This window comes from Hirundo rustica, chromosome 6 (genome assembly GCF_015227805.2).
Source record: "Hirundo rustica isolate bHirRus1 chromosome 6, bHirRus1.pri.v3, whole genome shotgun sequence".
Taxonomy (NCBI): domain Eukaryota; kingdom Metazoa; phylum Chordata; class Aves; order Passeriformes; family Hirundinidae; genus Hirundo; species Hirundo rustica.
In genome coordinates, this window is record NC_053455.1 from 2,087,423 (window position 1) to 2,106,648 (window position 19,226).

General features: G+C 53.4%; 1 protein-coding gene across 4 annotated transcripts in view; it reads left to right on the top strand.

Annotated features, from left to right (window-relative positions):
* Positions 1-3,222: 3,222 nt before the first annotated feature.
* The window catches only part of ATL1 (atlastin GTPase 1), a 30,790-nt gene continuing 14,786 nt past the window's right edge, over positions 3,223-19,226 (top strand). For 2 of the 4 annotated variants that reach the window (XM_040065974.1, XM_040065976.1), the window contains exons 1-6: positions 3,223-3,320; positions 14,801-15,048; positions 15,830-15,964; positions 17,124-17,228; positions 17,435-17,485; positions 18,942-18,998. In XM_040065974.1, coding sequence (XP_039921908.1) covers positions 3,287-3,320; positions 14,801-15,048; positions 15,830-15,964; positions 17,124-17,228; positions 17,435-17,485; positions 18,942-18,998 — 630 coding nt within the window. In that variant the 5' untranslated portion in view covers positions 3,223-3,286. Of the gene's footprint in view, positions 3,321-8,985; positions 9,136-14,800; positions 15,049-15,829; positions 15,965-17,123; positions 17,229-17,434; positions 17,486-18,941; positions 18,999-19,226 lie in introns of those variants that run through there. The other 2 variants (XM_040065977.1, XM_040065975.1) reach the window with 2 other exon arrangements.

Sequence of the window (19,226 nt, forward strand, 5' to 3'; positions counted from 1 at the left end):
ATGAAACCAGCGATGAGGAATCCCTGCCAGGCAGTGTAACCCCCAGAGAGACATCCCCTTGCAATGCTCTTCAGACACATTTGACATCTAGATCCCTTTGCTCCAGATTTCCCGTGCAATCCAGCAGAAGCAGCGAAAGAGCAAAGCCCGAGAAAGGCAGAAGAGATGACAATAAAAACAGCGGGGAGGAAACGAACGCGTCCCAGAACCTCGCATAACCGCTGCAAGAACAGATCCGTCACCCGGGGGCTCAGGCAGAGCCTTCTTCAAGGAAAACTCGTGTGGATGGCAGCGTTTCCCCTCAGCAGCAAGTCCCAGCGAGCCCGTGGTGGCACCTGAGCAAGAGCAGAGCCTTGGCAGCGTCCCTTTGGCACCTCTTACATAAGCGTTGCACAACGCGCCCGGTTTCTGTTTGCGAAGGGCCAGGGATATGAAAAGCAACTGGAAATGCTGCCTGGGTAAGTGGGACACTCGAATCAAGGTAAATTATGAAACGGCTCCTGCCAGCGGAATGCAGGATGGATTGAAATCCGGGTTTTCTCCGAATTCTGGGGCCTTTCCTGCGCTGTGCTCTCCCTCTGTGGGGTATTTTCTATTTTTTTGCCTTTCCTCCATTTAGTATCGTTTTTCCTCAAGAATCCTTCCAGTCCATGGCTGTTCAGCACATCTGATGTAAAAGCAGCTCTTTGTGATCTGGCAGTTTGGGGAGGAAGAATGTAAGGATGCTTCCCAGGAAGGGCTGTTTGCTACTGGGAGAATAAAGGAAGGATGAATCGGTGGAGAGAAGAAATGGGTGAAAATGAACAAATGCTGAGTCACTCTCTGGAAAAAAAAGATCATGCCCCTGACTTGGGATCATAGGAAATTATGCAGGAAAAGGCCTTGGGAGTTCATGCAGAGAATCCCCACAGCACAGGGATCAAACCTCTCCGCTCCTCTTTCGCTGGGATACCACACGCCATACTGGCAAGAGAAAAGGAGAAAATGCCAGTAAATGCTTGACCTTAACAGCAATTCTCAAAGGGAATGAGGAAAACAGGACTTGAGCCCATCTGAGTTTAATTAAACTTTAAAATTAACAAATTTCCTTTTCCATCCTTTTTTTTTTTTCCCCTCCCTTATCCGTTTCCCAGCTGCTTTTCCTTTAATCTCCTCTTTCAACCTATCTGAACCCCTCTGAGAGTGTCCAGTGTAAGAAATCCCTCCTCACAACACCTGTCTCTTCTCTGCTGCATTGAAGCAGCAACAGGCACACGCAATCTCAGGGATTATTTATAAAAATCCTAATGCAGCTCCTGCAGAGCCGAGTGAGCTCCTCGTGGTCGCAGTGCCCGGCAGGATTCAGCTCTCTGCCACGTGAGAGAGCCAAAATTATATGTTTCCTTCTGATGCTGTAAACACAGGGAAGAGGCCAAGGGGAGGCAGTCACAGAGTGTTGGATGAGGCCACTCAGGAACTAAGTATCAGCATATCAATGGGAGCACAACAACACATGGCTTCGGTAGACGTCAGATGCCTGGAACTGAAAATCGGTTCGTTTTTGAGGGTTCTTCCCACTGTCAGGAATGAAGTGCAGATCCTGCTGGCTCCTGTGAATCCAAGAAAGCTGGATGGCCACTGGCTTTCCCTGACTGCTGGGGGCCAGAGTGCAGAAACAATCAGCACTCTCCCAAAATCTCCTCTTGCAGATACATCTGGGGCTCAGTTCCCTTCCCATCCTGCCAGATCCTGTCCCTCTGGTGACCACCACATTCCCAGTTTCATCAGCTGATCTTTGAGTGCTGTGCCACGTGTCTTCCAGAGAGCAGCACTGGGCTGTGGCTTCACAGTCAGGTCGATTCCAGCAGCTTGCTGGCATCACAAGTGTGGGCAAACAGTAGCTGGGGACAAGTGTGTTCACTCCCATGCTGGCCCACATGGAGTGCCTGGGAGCGGGGAAGCTCCCTGTGGAGCACAGAAAGCCAAACACAACATGGGCTGCATGCCCAGCAGGGTGGGCAGGAGGTTGAGGGAGGGAATTATTCCCCTCTATGCTGCTTTTGTCACAGACCCCACCTGCAGAGCTGCCTTCAGCTCTGGGGCCCCAACACGAGAAGGATGTGGAACTGCTGGAGAAGTCCAGAGGAGGCCACAGAAATGCTCTGAGGGCTGAAGCCCCTCTGCTCTGGAGCCAGGCTGGGAGAGCTGGGAATGTTCCCCTGGAGAGGAGAAAGCTCCAGGGAGAGCTCAGAGCCCCTAAAGGGGCTCCAGGAGAGCTGGAGAGGGACTGGGGACAAGGGATGGAGGGACAGGACACAGGGAATGGCTTCAGAGTGGGAAGGGATGGCAGGGATATTGGGATGGATGGGAGATTGGGAAGGAATTCCTGGCTGCGGGGCTGATGAGGCCCTGGCACAGGGTGCCCAGAAACCCCTGGAATGTTCCAGGCCAGGTTGGAGCTTGGAGCAGCCTGGAATAGTGGAAGGTGTTCCTGCCCATGGTGAAATTAAATGAGCCTTAAGGTCTCTTCCAACCCAGATCATTCTGGGATTCTATGTTATCAACTGCGCTTCACTTAAGTCTTCCCCGGAGGTGTCCAAGCCCAGCCCTTACGCTGCACCTTTTGTGCCACATCTGCATGTAAACACTGTCTCCTGCTGCCTGTGGATGCTGCTGGGACAGGAGGAATTGGGGGAGCAGGGCCTGGCTGACCCCACCCCAGGGCAGGATCCCTGCGGTGATTTCTCAGCCCAAGTGCTCCCATGCAGTCACCACACATCCCTCTTGTGCCGGGTCCCCCTGCCATAGCCCTCTCTGGGTGGGTGCCCACAGAGCGCTCACTGCCCCCGATGAGCCAGGTGCCCTACCCTGGGCTGGGTATCTCCAGGGTATGATGCCTCCAAGTGTATCCAGTACCCCCAGGTTTGGACACTCCATGTGTGGCTGCCCCAGTGATCCCAGGAATAACCTGGATCCTCCTATCTGCGCTGAGCCCCCCAGCAATACCCCGGCGAGTAGAGCATTCGGCACCCACGGCGCTGCCGCTCTGCCCGCCCGCGGGGGCCTCTGGCCGTGCGCACCCCGAGCAGCGGTGCCCGGGGCCAGCCCCGCGGGTGCCGTGGGCGGGTGCCCCGGCGGGCCGGGCCGTGCCGAGCCGTGCCGTGCCGCGCCGAGCGGCGGGCGGGGATGCTGCTGCTGCCGCCGCCGCTGCCGCCGCCGGCTCCCCCGCCCGCCCCGCGCCGCCGCCGCAGCCCCGCCAGACGCAGCGCGGCTCGGAGCGCGCACGGAGCCTCCCGCAGCCGCCGCCATGGCCCGGAACCGCCGGGATAGGAGCAGCTGGGGTAGGGCGGCGGCGGTAGAACCGGGGGGGAGCGGGGGGGAGCGCGGACAATGCCGGGCCTGAGGCGGCCGCGGGCCGCGCTGGGGCGGGGCTGCGGCGGGAGGACGCGGGCGGGGGGTTCGGCTGGCCCGGGCGGGGCGGGGGGATGCCCGGTGTCGGGGGGACAGGGTCCGGTGTCTGGGAGCACCCCCCCGCGCTATCCATGAGGGGCCGGGGGTCCGCCCGTTCCCCGCCGGCATGAGGGGAATCGGGGGTGCGGATGGGGCGCCCCTCGTTCCGGGGCCTCCTGAGGCAGTGTCCCCGCCTCGGGCTGGTCACCGCCCTCGGCCTGGCTGCAGCGGGACCCCCTGACTCACCTGGGGCCAGAGAGCTGCGGCAGCTCCCTGGGGAGCCTTTGGGCTGCCCCGGCTCTCCTCCGGCTTGCCCTGACACCCCTCACCCTGGCCCTGCTGTCCCCTCAGCCCCTGAGGGGGGATGCCACCTCAGCCGCCACCCCACCTCGGAGCGGGGATCCCGCTCACCCCACCTTCCATAGGCAGAGCCACAAGGCCACCACCCTTGGTTTGTCACTCTTCCAGAAGGTTTTCCCCGTTTGTGGAAGCTGTAGAATTTAGTTGTCGAGTCACCCTCCAGACAGGGCCCATTTTCAACCCATCCCCTCACAGCCCCCTGATCCTGGGGGAGCTGGGGCGGCACTGCCAGGCAGAGCGGGGTGACGGGAGGAGGAAGTTCTCTGGTGTCTTCCTGCAAGGCTTCGGTTCCATCCAGAGGATCCTCCAGCGGCTGCTGCTTCCCACTGGAGCCCAGGCTGGTCCCACAGGTGGGCTGCACCCAGCAAGGGGCTCCTCCGCCTTCAGCCTGCCTGTGGTGTATCGCTTCACCCAGTCCCACTGACGCGCCGTTCCGTAGGAAATCAGGTTTTATCCGGCCATTTCCCGTTATTTCAGGAGAGTAATTTGCCGTTTCCTGCGGACTCCTAATTCCATGTGAGCTCGCTCACGGGGTGCCGGCGGTATCCCGGCTTCTCAGGCAGAGCGGGTGAGCTGAGCTGTGATGTTTAGGTACACAAATCACATTGTAATTTGTGTAGATGAGCGTAGGATTTCCCACGGCAATGATTAACAGTTCGGAGGCACGCTGGAGGAAGCGTTGGGATCACGGAGTGTCTGAACCGGTGATGGGCTTTTTGAGATAGAGGAAGGGAAAAAATGGGCGAAGCTCGTTTGATCGCTGCCGTGTTTGGCTGGGACTTAATGAAGGTCCTTGGGTAAACCGGAGGGAAAACTTGCCAGGGAACATGGTGCCATTCTCAGCTTTGTCTCGCGGAGCGTGTGACAGACGTGTCAGCCCCGACTCCGTGCGTGTTGGGAATTGCACACACATCCACACGCTGGTGCCTTCCCTGCGCATCCTGAGAGCAGGAGGAGGGAATGCAAACGATGCCGGGTGGAAGCGGGGAAAGCATCATCCTGGGAAGTACAGCCTGGGCCCAGCAAGGGAATCAGGCACATCCCTCAGCCTGTGCTGCTCAGCCCTGCTCCCGGGAAATGCGATGTGTCACCGATGGGATGAACTCTTCCTGAGCTCCTCTGCAAGAATCTGGAAGCGTCCATGGATCCGAGTGGATCTCTGTGGCATCAGCTGCCTTCTGCTGCCGCCCATCCGCAGCTCAAAATCATTCCCTGTGTCCCACAGACGTTCACCTATTCCTAGAGGATTTCCTGGCTCTTTGCCAGGCTGGTTGATGATGCCAGTAAGAAATTAAGAGAGTGAAATGCTTCAATTTTTTTCCCTAGGAAAGGAGAAGAAAAAGCTGCCTTTAATAAATTTATTTATTCTATCTATACAACAAAACCTCCTTGCCTTGAAAGCTGTGTTTACATCCAGTGACTGCAGCATTGTGTGGTGACATCAGTCCGTGGAGTGACTCTTCCACTGCTACATTTTTTTCAGCTGGCAAAGGAGGAGGCTCGGGCTTTTCCTGAAACTAAGGCAGAAAGGAGAAAGTCCTTGCTTTGTTCTAAAAAATGGGCTTAATGGGTCATTAAAAATATTAACGCTATTTTGAAACGGATCAAACTTTGCCCTAGTTACTCAGGCCTGAAAACAGGCAGCTGCTTAGTGTAACCCTCCTTTTGTTTCACAAAAATAATTTGCTTTTTTTCAAGCTCGCAGAGCAAATTAGGGTGAGTATGTGGGATTGCCCCTGGTCATAGCTGGGTCGCTGTCACATCCCCGGGAGCTCGTGTAGGGGAGTGTGATGCATCCAGAGCAGGATTTAGCCTTGGGCTAAAGGTCAGCATAAGGTTGTGCCTCATTTAAGGCTCTTCCTGAATGTGCCAAGCGGTGCACAGACCTCACAACTGCTGCCAGTTGAATGCTTGAGGCAGCTGGAGATGAAAAAGGGAAAAAAAAAAAAAAAATCACAAATAATTTCTTGCTGTGAGTAGTGGGCCCTGCTTTTTCCAAAATAAAGATTGATAGTCCGAGTTCTGCTTGGCACGGTGAAGTCCAGCCAGCTCGTGGAGGTTTGTAATAGATTACACTGATTTTTGTCTGAAATTCTTTGTGCTTGGCACTTGCAGATGTTCAGCAGCCTGGTGCCTCTGATCCAGTGAGATCCCTGCTCCCACTCACTCCTTTAGACAGCACAGACTGGAACAAATCGTGTGAAATCCCATGTTTCCCATCATGGCCAATTTGGTGTTGAAATTGGAATGACCCACCGATCAAGAATTCAGTTTTAAAACCGTAAAAGGGATTACAGAGGTGATAGATACTCCTTGGTGAGGGTTTTCAAGCTGGATGGGGGATTCAGGAGAGCTCCTAAAGAGAGCCAGGAAAAGCCAAGGAGCTGTTTTGAAGAGAAGGGATTCCTCTCCAGCACAGGCCAGGGATCATCACTTCCGCATCTTAGACAGCACAAAATGGGTTAAACTGAGAAGAGAACTGTGGTTTCAACAGGTTGTTTTTAATTTTAACCATGTTAACTTCCTTTCTGTTTGTTGTTTGATTTCTGCCCTTTTATGACGGATTTTCGGTTCCCACTTCCTGGCATTTCTTTGTGACTCTGAATGCTGGGAACCTGACAAGTGCAAGATGAGATGTTTCAGACAGAGGAGCCTTTACACAAAAAGCCAGAAATATTCACAACCAAATGACTGGCTTGTAAAAGAGAAAAGAAAAAATAATGCTGGGACTTGAAAGAAGAGACAAGTCAACATTGTGATTACAGAATCATGGAATGGGCAGGGACACTTTCCAGTAGATCAGGTTGCTCCAAGTCCCATCCAACCTGGCCTGGAACACTTCCAGAGAGCCAGGGGCAGCCACAGCTTCTCTGGGCACCCTGTGCCAGGGCCTCCCCACCCTCCCAGCCAAGAATTCCTTCCCAATCTCCCATCCATCCCTGCCCTCTGGCAGTGGAAGCCATTCCCTGTCTCCTGGCACTTCATATCCTTATCCAAAGTCTCTCTCCCATGGCTCTTGTGCAGGCAGCAGCGTTGTACAGGGAATTGGAATAGCTGGGATCCACCAGATGAGCAGGAGCAAAAGCAGCCTGGTTTTTTTTTTTCTTTTTGGGGAAAAGCCAGGATGGCCTGAGCCTGCCTCATGTCATGTCCCTGCCATGAGCGGCTCTGGCCTCGGCTGCCTCCCTGATTAATGGAAGTGGGAAGCAGCACGTGGCGTTGGTTGTGCCTTGCTGCGTTCTCCCTGCTGAGCCCACGGGTGACAAACAGCACAGTTAAATATTGTTTAGGGCCTGGGTTATGTTCAGAGGCAGCAGGCTTTACATCAGCTCCCCTGGATCACTGACTGGAACGTTCTCCAGTGGGGGAAGGAGGCTGGGGCAGGTATTGTTATGCTCTGCGGGGCACGAGGCATCCCACGGATCACTTCTGAAAGTCACTTCACTCCAGAGAGCCCCCAGCTCCTCTGCTGCCGCCAGAAACGCTCCCATTTGCCATCAGTTCAGGAAAAGTGAAGTGTTACAGCAGGAAAATAACTGAACACAGATCTCCCAAATGGGGTGGAGGCTCTGGAGAAGGGGCTGAGTTCTGCCAAGCCCATAAAGCATATTTAAAGCTCTTTATATACATAAGCTTTTAATGTAATAACCTTTCATGTTGTATCCTAAAGTTTCATGGCATGTTTACCAAACTTTATTTCCAGGCAATTTTAGCAACAAAAGGGTAAAAATAATTTAATGTCAGAAAAAACAAAATCCAGTCCTGGTGGTGGAGATGAAGGGAGGCTGTTGCTGACAAACAGAGCAGATGAAGGACCATGCAGAAAATGTGTGCTGGGAGGGAAGTGGGAGGTCTGGAGCTTGATCCCTGGAAGTGTCCAAGGCCAGGCTGGATGGGGCTTGGAGCAGCCTGGGATAGAGGAAGGTGTCCCTGCCCTTGACAGGGTGTGGGATGAGATGTTCTTTAAGTTCCCTTCCAACCCAAACCGTTCTGGGATTCTGTGTTACCCTGGGGCCTGGCTAGGCCTAAATGTGGGAAAGGGAGCAGGCCCAGGGTTTGCACCTGACAAGCAGATAATGGCTCTTTGCTGGTGCTTTTCCACCTGTGTTCTGACTATGGGAGGTGTCCACCTTGCCTCTGACTCAGCCATTCCTGCTACGTGAGCTGTCACGGGCACAGCCACCTAACTGTCCCACCTGACCTCAAACTTTCTGAAAAAATTCTACAGAAAACTCTCTGATCTGCTTCGTTCCCAAGGTGGTGGCCTGCCCGTGTCTCCAAGCATCCTGGAGATCATCCTGGGAGTTTGACAGCAGTAGGAGCTGCTCTTGCTTCAGAGCCAGCTGAGCACTGCAGCTTCGTGTAGTAGGTGTTGTAATTAAAACTTTCACATTGTACCTTGGCATTTGAGATGTTGTAAGAGGCAGGTTTGGGGGCCAGTTATCATCCAAACTCTTGCTCCTGTCAGCAGCAGTTCACGTGGGAAGGTCCCAAAGGGCTCCTGCTCTCAGCAGAATCATTCATCCCCTTGTTCCCTCTGCCAAGGGGAGAAGGGGCTGAGCTGGCCGCGCCGGAGCTGGAGCTGTGCTGCTGCCAGCTGGGTGACTCAGGGCTGGCAGGAGGAAGGTGCACTCCACATCTCCACCTCTCCAAAAAAAGCAAAGGGTGAGGATGGAGCCTGGCAGCAGCAGCCACCGTGCTCAGCTCCGTGCTTCAGCCATCCCGGGGTGCAGAGCAGGGTCCCTGCCAGGAGAACGTGGCAGTGCAGATTGGATTGGCAGGGGTGTTCACACAGCTTAGCTGCAGGAGTTTGCCCTGACTTTGGAGAGGACAGCTTGGGATCCCAAAGGGAGACTGCCAGGTGTGGCCTTTTACAGAATCACTGAGTCATTTAGGCTGGAAAAGACCTAAATGAGATCGTCAAGTCCCAAATACCACCTTGTTAACCAGACTGTGGCCCTGAGTGTCGTATCCAGTCTTTCCTTGAGCACCTCCAGAGGCGGTGACCCCACCTCATCCCTGAACAGTCCATTTCTATTTATCTGCCAGCCCTGACTGTTGAATGACAGGGCTCCTTTTTCCACAGCCATTCTCTTCACCTGTTTCTGATGCCCTGCAGCTCCAGGGGTTGTCACTGATCCATCATTTGCACAGATTCGTGGCAGCTGTGATTACATCCAGTCTGAGGAGGTGCAGATGATTTCCTACTTGGGCACTATAAGTTCTGGCTCTGCCTTTCCCTTCCTTGCTGCATTTCCAGATCAGCAGCCCCAGGTGTAAGGAGACAGCATAGCAGGAGAGCCTGCCAGAGGTACATGTGTCACTTACTGGGTCCCAGTGCTTCTGGTTAGTGGATGGGCAGCATTTGGTGTTTCCCCTGCTTGGATCTGGGGTCCTCTGGTTCTGTGGAGAAGTCAAAAATCCCAGCAGAGACCAGCTGTGCCCTGGGTGCAGGAGAGAGGCTTTTTTTACAAGACCACATACTACCAGGAATGGCTTCCCACTGCCAGAGGGCAGGGTTAGATGGGATATTTGGAAAAAATATTGCCTGTGAGGGTGGTGAGACCCTGGGATAGAATTCCCAGGGAAGCTGTGGCTGCCCCTGCATCCCTGGAAGTGTCCAAAGCCAGGCTGGACAGGGCTTGGAGCAGCCTGGGATAGTGGAAGGTGTTGTTTGAGTAAGGGTTGAAACTGAATGAGCGATAAGATCCCTTCCAACCCAACCCAGTCTGTGATGCTGTGACAGTGAGGGGTGGTGAATGTGTGTGTGGTTAAACCCAGCTTGGGAGGATTTCTGCCCTGCTGGCCAGGAGCCTTTGGAGGGTGCAGTGCAGGCAGGACTGCGGCGCAGGGGTGGCTGTAAGGCTTCCCTGCTCCACCCTCTGCAAGGCCCTGTTGCCTCCCAGGAGCACCTCTGTCTAGACACCTTCTGGCAGCCCCTGCTGAGGGAATTTCCCAGCTCTCAGCCAGGCCAGCTCAGCTCTGGGGTGCATCCTTTGTGCAGAACCAGGGCGGGTTGTTGCTGGACAACACCCTGCCCTGACTCTCAATGCACATGCATTGCTTCCACGCTTTATTCCCCGTTTTCCCCTGGCTGGATCAGGTGCTGAGCTGTGCAGCAGCCTGTCGTGGAGAGGAGGAGAGGATTCCTGGTGCGTGCTCCTCAGAGCCCCGCTGATCATGGCTGGCTGCCGTGTGGCAGAGGGAGCTCAGCACAGCACAGAGAGCAGGGCTCTGTGCCAGCAGCAGCCAGGCCGAACGTGCCCAGTGCAGGGGAGATGCTTGGGGAGGGGTGGCTATGTTCCCCAGAGCTGTTGTGGAGGCCAGATAAGCTTCTCTCTGGAGAGCATCCGGAGGGACTGGAGGCTGACTGCAGGCTCTGTTCAGGGCTTGGCTCGTGGTGCTGTTGGTGTGTGATACGTTTGGGATGGAAACTCCAGAAAGGACCCACACAGATATCACTGCTGCTCAAAGTGATCCCCTGAGAGCTGCTGATAAGCAGCCTGACACTGCCATGCGGGATGCTCTGTGCCAAGGAAATAACGGCTGCTTCAAGCTTCCCATCAAACCTCCATTTCCCCTCCTTGGCAGTTTGTTTTCCTTGCAGTAACTTGGTTTGAATGCCCTCAGAATGGCAGCACTGCCTGACATTGGTGTTTTTGTGTGTGTGACACCTGAGCTGGGGTTGTTTTGCTCAGAGAAGAGAAAGCTCCAGGGAGTCTTCACCGTGGCCTTCCAGCACTTGGAAGTGGCTTATAAAAAAGGAGAGTTACTTTGTACGTGGGCAGATAGTGATAGGATGACGGGAAATGGATTTAAACGAATAAAGGGGAAATTAGATTAGAGATGAGGAAAAAATTCTTCCCTCTGAGAGTGGTGAGGCCTTGGCACAGGCTGCCCAGAGAAGCCCCTGGATCCCTGGAAGTGTTCAAGGACAGGGTTTGGAGCAGCCTGGGATAGTGGAAGGTGTCCCTGCCCATGGCAGGGGGGTGCAACAAGATGATTTTTGAGGTCCCTTCCAACCCAAACTATTTTGGGATTGTGATTTCAGAGCGGGAATCGGAGCTCAGGCTGCAGCCCCTGCTTTCCACAGGCAGTGCTTGGATGGCTGAGACTCCTGGGATCTGAGAGAGCCTGAAAGCAGGGCTGGCAAATCGGCTTCCTCAGGCTCTGCTCGGGCAGTGTTTGCACAGATCACGAGCCATGGCTGTGTTTCGTTCTCTGGAATGAAATGTATTTATTGTGCAGGCTCACTTGAGGACAGGGCTGATTCCTCAGTGGGATGCAGTCAGCATTTCTGTGACCTGTTCTTCACGGCAAAAGGAGAACAGGCTTCAGCAAGCACTCACCAAACATTGCATAATTAGTGGCGTGTAATTAACTCCTAGAGAAGAATAAATTAAGTAAATTACATTAGGCATGTCTGTCGGTCTACACACAGGCACAATGTGAAATATGCTGTTTCCATTTAATTAATTTAGTCAAAGTGAGTCTTAGACCAGTTAAAGAATTCTTTTTTTATGCTGTCTGACAGCCCAGTCAGTACAAACGCAAATCCCGCTCCCCTTCCCACTTGGAATCGCCATATGGAAAAGAGACGTGGCTTCCACCCCGCTCCGGAGTGATGGAAATGAGCTGTTATGAAATGGGGAAAAGGAGCTGGATCCTGACAATTTCTGAATGAGCAGCTGGAGAATTGACGTAATTGCAGGGCGCCGGGAGAGAGCTGAGAGAAAGGAGGAGTCAGCTCAGAAAAGGAGTGAAAACAAGAGTGTGCTTGGGAAAGCTGAGCTCTCCTTCCTTTCCTTTTTGGCTGCGTGAGTTTTCACCACTGCCAGGTGCAGTTTCCTTGCAGGCAAGTAACTCCTTTATGGCCAGAAAGATCAGTTAAAATCATTGATTTCCAGTAGTGTGCAGCCGTCTTATAAAATAATCCCTGGCTCTGCAGTGTGGCAGATAATCTAATAAACAGAACCTGGTGGTTTCATCGCATGGAAATATGAGTATAAATATGAAAAAGATGGCTTTGTCTGCAGATGGCCTACGTGAAGGAAGCTGAGATAGGGATGACATTAGTTCAGAGACCTGTTTAATATAATCCTTCTTTCCTGGTGTCTCCAAGGAACTGGGGAATCATCATATCCTGCTCATAGTGCTTTGTGTTGTGCAAACAGCCTGGTTTTCCTGGGGTTCAGGTGATGGAAACCAGGATGTCCCCTAGGAGACCATGGCCACTTCTGTGTCTGGAGACATTCTCCCAAAAATCTGTTAATATCTGCTTAAAAAAAAAATAATTTACTCTCCTTCATGTTATGATGATTTGAAGGATCAAAACAATCCCATCTCCTCTGTGCTGGTTGTTGGTTCAGCTGCTGGAAGGAGCAGAGGGAGAGGAAGATGTGGGAGATCCCATCCAGGCTCCAGGAGAGGGGATCTGGCCGTGGGATGGCAGAGGACTCTCCTCAGCCCCCTTTCCTGGGGCTTGGATCCTTGGCCAGGTCCTTTCAGTTCTCTGAGCCAGGGGCATCCAAGGATTTGTGCCCATCTTGGTACCCCTTGCTAGTGTAGGTTGAGTAAAAACACAAATCATGGAATCCCAGAAGAGTTGGGTTGGAAGGGACCTTTAAAGTTCATCCAGTCCCACCTCTGCCATGGGCAGGGACATCTTCCACTGTCCCAGGCTGCTCCAAGCCTCATCCAACCTGGCCTTGGGCACTGCCAGGGCTCCAGGGGCAGCCACAGCTGCTCTGGGCACCCTGTGCCAGGGCCTCATCACCCTCCCAGCCAGGAATTCCTTCCCAATCTCCCATCCATCCCAATATCCCTGCCATCCCTTCCCAGTGGAAGCCATTCCCAGTGTGCTGTCCCTCCATCCCTTGTCCCCAGCCCCTCTCCAGCTCTCCTGGAGCCCCTTCAGGCCCTGCCAGGGGCTCTGAGCTCTCCCTGGATGCTTTTCTTCTCCAGGTGAGCACCCCCAGCTCTCCCAGCCTGGCTCCAGAGCAGAGGGGCTCCAGCCAAATTGCCGGTCCCGCTTCCCTCTGTGTCCGTGCCTGGAGGTGGGATTTGTCTGGCCTGGGAAGGTGGCACAACTGTTGTACCCTGATGGCTGAGTTAGAGTCAGAAATATTTCAATTTAATTTGATTTACGAATTTTTTCCTGCCCCCGCCATGAGTCACATCCTATCCGAGGATCTCTCCGCTGTCCTTTCTGTGCAGCTGGCAGAAGAAAATAGGAATATGACTTGGATTAGCCGAGCAGGGCTTTGGGGAGCACCACAAGACAGGAGCATTTCCTATCCCTTATATGGCCCTTGCAGCTTGGCAGTGCTTAAAAAGAGCACACGGCCCTGTGGGCCTTTGGCACCTGGCCGTCCTTACCTGCTGGGAATGCCTCAGTGCTGGAAAAGGTGTTTGGTGTGTGCCTGCATCCTCACTCCTTGCATTCGAAATGGGATGGATTTTCTTTTTTCCTGGAGGCCCCTAAGCAGTGACACGGGGCTGGTGCTCCAAGGGGTTTTAGTGCTGCAGTCTGGTGGAGAATCTCGTTTCTCACAGCCTTTGGGACTTTTGTTTAGCTAAAAAACCTCCAAGCAATGGAAAGAAAAGATCTTTGTCTTTCAGCTGTGAGCAAAGAAAGCTCGTAGTATATGTCCAAGAGCCACCAGAAATCCCTTGGCAACCAGGCTTAATGATCCTGGTACTTCTTTGTGGGATCTTAGGAAGTCACAAAAGTGCTGCTGTTATTTAAAATATGGAGGTACTGCTGGAGGCTTCTTTATAGAGAGGCCCGGAATGGGCAAATCCCATTCCTCCTGATATTTATAACTTCTCTTTTAGCGTGTGCACACACAGTCCTTGTGCTTTGAAACAGCTCAAAACCGGGTCCCCAAGGTCAGGGGCTGAAACAGAGACTGAGGAGGTTTAGCTTGAGGCAAAACTTGGGAAGGTTACAGCCTGAGCCAGCAAACTGGGAAGTTTTTGTTGGAATGTGGGGGGAACTTTCCATCTCACGCTCCCTTCCCTGCTGGCAAGGAGGTTTCACGTGGCTGTAGTTGAGCTGACTGACACATTATTCACCTTCAGCGTCTCTTCCCTGCAAAGTCTGGAAAGACTGGGAAAGGAAAACTACTGGAGCCGGCCTGTTCTTCACAAATCCCAGGGCTGCAGGTCTTAAAATGCATCCAGGTCCTGGGGGACCCTCCTGTGTGATCCCTCCAGAGCCCAGGCAGCAGCTCCACAGCTCCACAACGAGAACTTTGCCATTTCCAAGCGGGGAAATGGGCAGTGCTTGTGCTTTGTGTGTGCTTTCCCCTTGGGAGCAGAGAAGTGGCTTTTACCAGGATGGGCTTGTGTCTGCATGGCCTGATTCCTGCTGGGAGCGTCCTGGGGGATGCTGATGATGAGGCTGATGGCAGCAACAGCAGATTGCACTTGGAGCATCGGCTCAGGCTGCGGCTGGAGCACGAATGTGTTGCTGCAGGAGCAGCAGAGGCACAGGATACACAAAGGCAGAGTCCTTTGGTAGAGATGTGAGATCCTTGGACACCTCAGCTGGAGAGCTGCTTCTGGTTTTGAGTCAGCTTTCAGGAAGGAGCTGGTGGGGAATGTCCAGAGGAGAGCAGATCCTGGGTCATGTGGGAATGATGAGAAGGCTTGGATTTCTCTTTTCCAGCTGAGAAAGGGCTAAGGGAGGTGTTATGGCAGGCAGTGTTTATGTAGGAAGGTGCAGGGATCTGTTTTCCACGTAGGATAAAATCTAACAGATGTGTTTTGCCAAGGGAGATTCCAGCAGGGAACGCTCAGCCTGCGTGGAGCACGGGGTCAGATGACCCCAGAGGAGCAAGGAGTCTCCATTGGGATGTCTGAGGGCAGGTGCAGCAGATCTGCTCTGGATGATGCCGTTTTGGGGTGGATGTTTGAGCTTTTGGATCTCTTACCACGCTGTCGCTGGCTCCTCGCCGCGCAGAGGAAGGCACCAATCCCCTCTGGTTTGTTTTCCCTGTTCTCACAGGTAGTTTTGCAGACAAGGCTTACGAGTGGAGCTCCGAGGAGGAGGAATCTGTGAGGAAGGCAGGGCCGGTGCAGGTGCTCATTGTCAAAGATGACCACTCCTTTGAGCTGGACGAAGCCGCCCTGAACCGCATCCTCCTCTCCGAGGCTGTCAGAGATAAGGAGGTGGTGGCTGTGTCCGTGGCTGGAGCTTTTAGGAAAGGAAAATCATTCCTGATGGACTTCATGCTGCGCTACATGTACAACAAGGTAAGGCTGCAGCTCCCAGGGCGTGCTGTTCCTCCTTGCTCCCACGTGCTGCTCAGCGATGAGCTGGGCAGGTGCTTTAGGAATTATCAAATCTCTCGTGAGCATGGGCTTCACAAAATAAAACAGAGCAGATCCTTCCCCAGGCAGAAGTTTCTGGTGGACTCTTGACTTTGGAGCGGGAATGTTCACATCTGGTGCCTTGAATCATGGGATCATTCAGGCTGGAAAATCCCTCTAAGATCATTGAATCTGGCTGCTAACCCAGCATCACCTTTTTCACCACTAGACCATATCCTCAGGTGCTATATCCATGTCTTTTGAACACTTCCATGGGTGGGGACTCCACCACTGCCCAGGGCAGCCTGTTCCAATGTGTGACCACCCTTCCAGTGAAAAAAAAATTCCAAACCTTCCCTGGTGTAACTTCGGATTTTTTCCTCTTTTCCTGCTGCTTGTTCCCTGGGAGCAGAGCCCGACCCCCCCCGGCTGTCCCCTCCTGTCAGGGACTTGTGCAGAGCCACAAGGTTCCCCCTGAGCCTCCTTTTCTCCAGGCTCAGCCCTTTCCCAGCTCCCTCAGCCTCTCCTGCTGCTCCAGACCCTTCCCCAGCTCCGTTCCCTTCTCTGGACATGCTCCAGCCCCTCAGTGTCTTTGTTGTTAGGAGCCCAAAACTGAGCCCAGGATTGGAGATGCCTTGACAGCAAAAGGAAGGAAAAACCTCTCTTCTGGGCTTCTTAACCTCTTTCTGACACCTCCAGCAACTCCTTCTGTTCCTCCATGCAGGAAGCAGTGGACTGGGTTGGGGATTACAACGAGCCTCTGACTGGTTTCTCCTGGAGGGGCGGCTCCGAGCGGGAGACGACCGGGATTCAGATATGGAGCGAGGTTTTCCTGGTGGACAAGCCCGATGGCACCAAGGTGTGTGTGTGTCTCTCTGGTGATGTCAGCTCATTTTCCTCTTCCAGCTTTTGAGACTCTCCTGTGTCACCACGACACACAAAGCAGTCACATGCAGACAAGAGATTTTCGCAGGGCGGAGGTCCTTCTCCGATCCAGCTCAAAGCTGAGACAGGCGGAGAGAGAGCCTCTTTGTTTTATTTCTTACTTTTTATACATTTGTGGGTCTAGCAGAAGATTGGCTTTTAGAGTTTTCACCTCTCAAGCCAATTGGCCAGACCAGCCATCAGTTACAATTGTTTTCAGGTTAGAAAGATGCAAACAAAGGACAGAGAATGAAAAACAAAGGATTTGTTTATGTTACATCTGTGGGAAAAGTTAGAAAACTGCTCTTAATGTCATGCAGTAACTAAAAATCTGACTCCATTTATGAAAATTCAAAAAGGCTATAAAAAACTCAGAAAAACCAGGGTAACACTCCTGCCTTCTCTTAAGTGGCTGTGCAAGTTAAGGGAAGGTTTTCAATACCGTGTCTTTATTTTAGAATGGATGGGTTTTACAAAGTGATGTGATATGATGTCCCAGTGTCCTTGATACCTTCTCCAGGTGTCCCTGATATCTTCTCAAGTGTCCCTCAACTCTGGGCATGCCAGAGTTTGCTCCTGTACTAATCCCAGAAATCTTGGATCTCATCCTTGCAAACGACTTCTCTTTCCTAGAGCAGAAGTTGTAAAGTGGAGTTTCTCCATTCGGGGTTGTCACAGTGGATTTGGAGCATCCTGCAAATCCAGCTGATAGCCAGGAATATTTGTATTTATCTGCACTTCAGGGCGGAGCCTGGCACCTGAGTTACACTGAGTGATTCAGGCTGCGATTCCTAACGCTGGCTGAGTGTGTTTGGGTTGGGGAGGTGCAATTTGTGTTTGGTTCCTGGTGCAGACTCGGGCAGAGCCTCCTCTGCACTGACTCCTCGCTGCCTTGCAGAGCATTAATTTGGCTGCCTGCTGGAGTCACCCTGCTGTCAGGAGTGGCTGGGGATGAGCTTTTCCTTCGTCCCCCACTGCTGAGGAGGCTGAGGCAGAAGCAGTGGGAGCCCAGCAGGGTAACTCAGCTGGCATTCCCCCCGTGGCACCTGGGGGTGGCTTTGCTGGGGTGCTGACGGGAGCGCTGTGCCCCGCAGGTCGCGGTGCTGCTGATGGACACGCAGGGCACCTTTGACAGCCAGTCCACCCTGAGGGACTCTGCCACCGTGTTTGCCCTCAGCACCATGATCAGCTCCATCCAGGTAAGGAATGAGAAACCTCTGGGCTGGAGGAGTTCAGTCCCCAGGAATTACAGAGCCTGTCAGGGCTTCCCTTCCTACCGCTCGTACCTGGGGCCTCGCCCGTGTCCCCGTGGGGATGCTGTAAGCTTCAGCCACACCAAGCACGTGCTAGCCCCGAGGACAGGCTGTTCTCAGTGATCTGAAGCTGGTTTTTTATTTAAATGCAGGTTTATAACTTGTCCCAGAATGTGCAGGAGGATGATCTGCAGCACTTGCAGGTAAGAGAAGCTTTGGGGTAACCTGGGCTGTTTACAAGGGCCTGGAGTGACAGGACCACGGGGAATGGCTTCCACTCCTGGAGGGCGGGGTTGGGTGGAATTTTGGGAAGGAATTTCTGCCTGTGAGGCCCTGGCATAGGACCAGAGGGGCTGTGGCTGCTTCATCCCTGGCAGTGTCCAAGGCCAACCTTGGACAGTGGGGAGGTGTCCCTGGCCATGGCAGGGGTTGGAATTGGAAGGGATTTTGGGTCCCTCCCAACCCAACCCATCCTGGGATTTTATTCTGTGACTCTGAATTATCAGCCTGGATGTTTCCACCCGGTGCTGGCTCGGCACAGGTGACCCTCTCAGGGTGATTCCAGCCCTGACTGTTGGAGACGAGCAGCTAATGGGATTTTTGTGGTGCAGGTGTCCTGCCCGTTTCCTGGAATTACCTTCTGCTTTCTCTTCTGTTCAGCTCACTGATTGATTGATTAATTAGGCAGGTTTTTCCAGGAGCTTAAGGGAAAGGAAAGAAAAGCAAAAGTCCAGCTGAAAAAATCAGCATTTGAAGACTTCTGAATTATCTCAGTCCATAAATATTATTAACAATAACACTTCTTTAACACCGAATTTATTCAGCGTAGCTCTGATCTTTCAGTTTGGATTTTAAGCCATGACTGTTTAACAAGTTGACCCATTTTTAGGCATCTGTGAAACACATCATTGTGCCTTCAGTGAGAAATTAGAGTGCAGAGGGACTGGAGAGGCTTCAAATCTCGCTGCTGGGCTGATTTTAGAGCCTTTGCACAGCAGGGGTTTGCAGGGAAAGTACTTACTCCTGAATTCATTTCCGCTCCTTCCTGGAGCCTTTAGGGGGAGCAGGGCTCCAGCAGCCCCCTGGAGCACGAGGAGTTTCTGCTTGGTGTGTAACCAGCAGCAAGCAGCTGATCTGAGCCGTTTTCCACAGATTTGGCAGCCGAAAGCTCCGGGCTGGGATCTCTCATGTGAGAGCTCAGCAGGGTGATGGTTCCGTAACAGCTCCCTGTGCCTTGGGGACATGAGCTGGGAGCTCAGAGCCACTCTGTGTCCAGCTCTGCACGTGGGGCTGGTAGTCCCTGCTCATAAATGTCCCTTACTGCTTCAGAGAATCATAGAATTCCCTCCAGGAACTCTCAGGGGTCATGGAATGCAGCTCCAGGCCCTGCGCAGACAGCAGTCCCACCCTGGGCATCCCTGGCAGCGCTGTCCAAACGCTCCCGGAGCTCTGGCAGCCTCGGGAATGTCACCATTCCCTGGGGCAGTGCCCAGCACCCTCTGGGGGAAGCACCTTTCCCTGAAATCCAACCTAAACCTCCCCTGGCACAGCTACAGCTCTTCCCTGGCTCCTGTCACAGGGAGCAGGGCTCGGTGCTGGTGCCCGTGTCCCACAGTGCCTGCAGTGACAAACTGCCCTGTTCTTTCCTTCTCCTTCCAGCTTTTCACCGAGTATGGCCGGCTGGCCATGGAGGAGACGTTCCAGAAGCCTTTCCAGGTGAGTCCGAGGATCCTCCTCGTCTGTCCCGGAGCCCTCGGCTTCACCACGAGGTGTCACTGCAGTTTGTAGCGTGGGAGGAGATGGGACTGCCTGGGACGGGAAGGGCTTTGCGCTTCCTTGCTTCCAAAGACATCCCACGTCCTCTTCCCTTCCTCTCTCAGCCCTTGCCATCCCTGTCCTGCCAGGCTTGGAGGGCAGCTGGTTCTGCAGCACGTTTGGCACTCT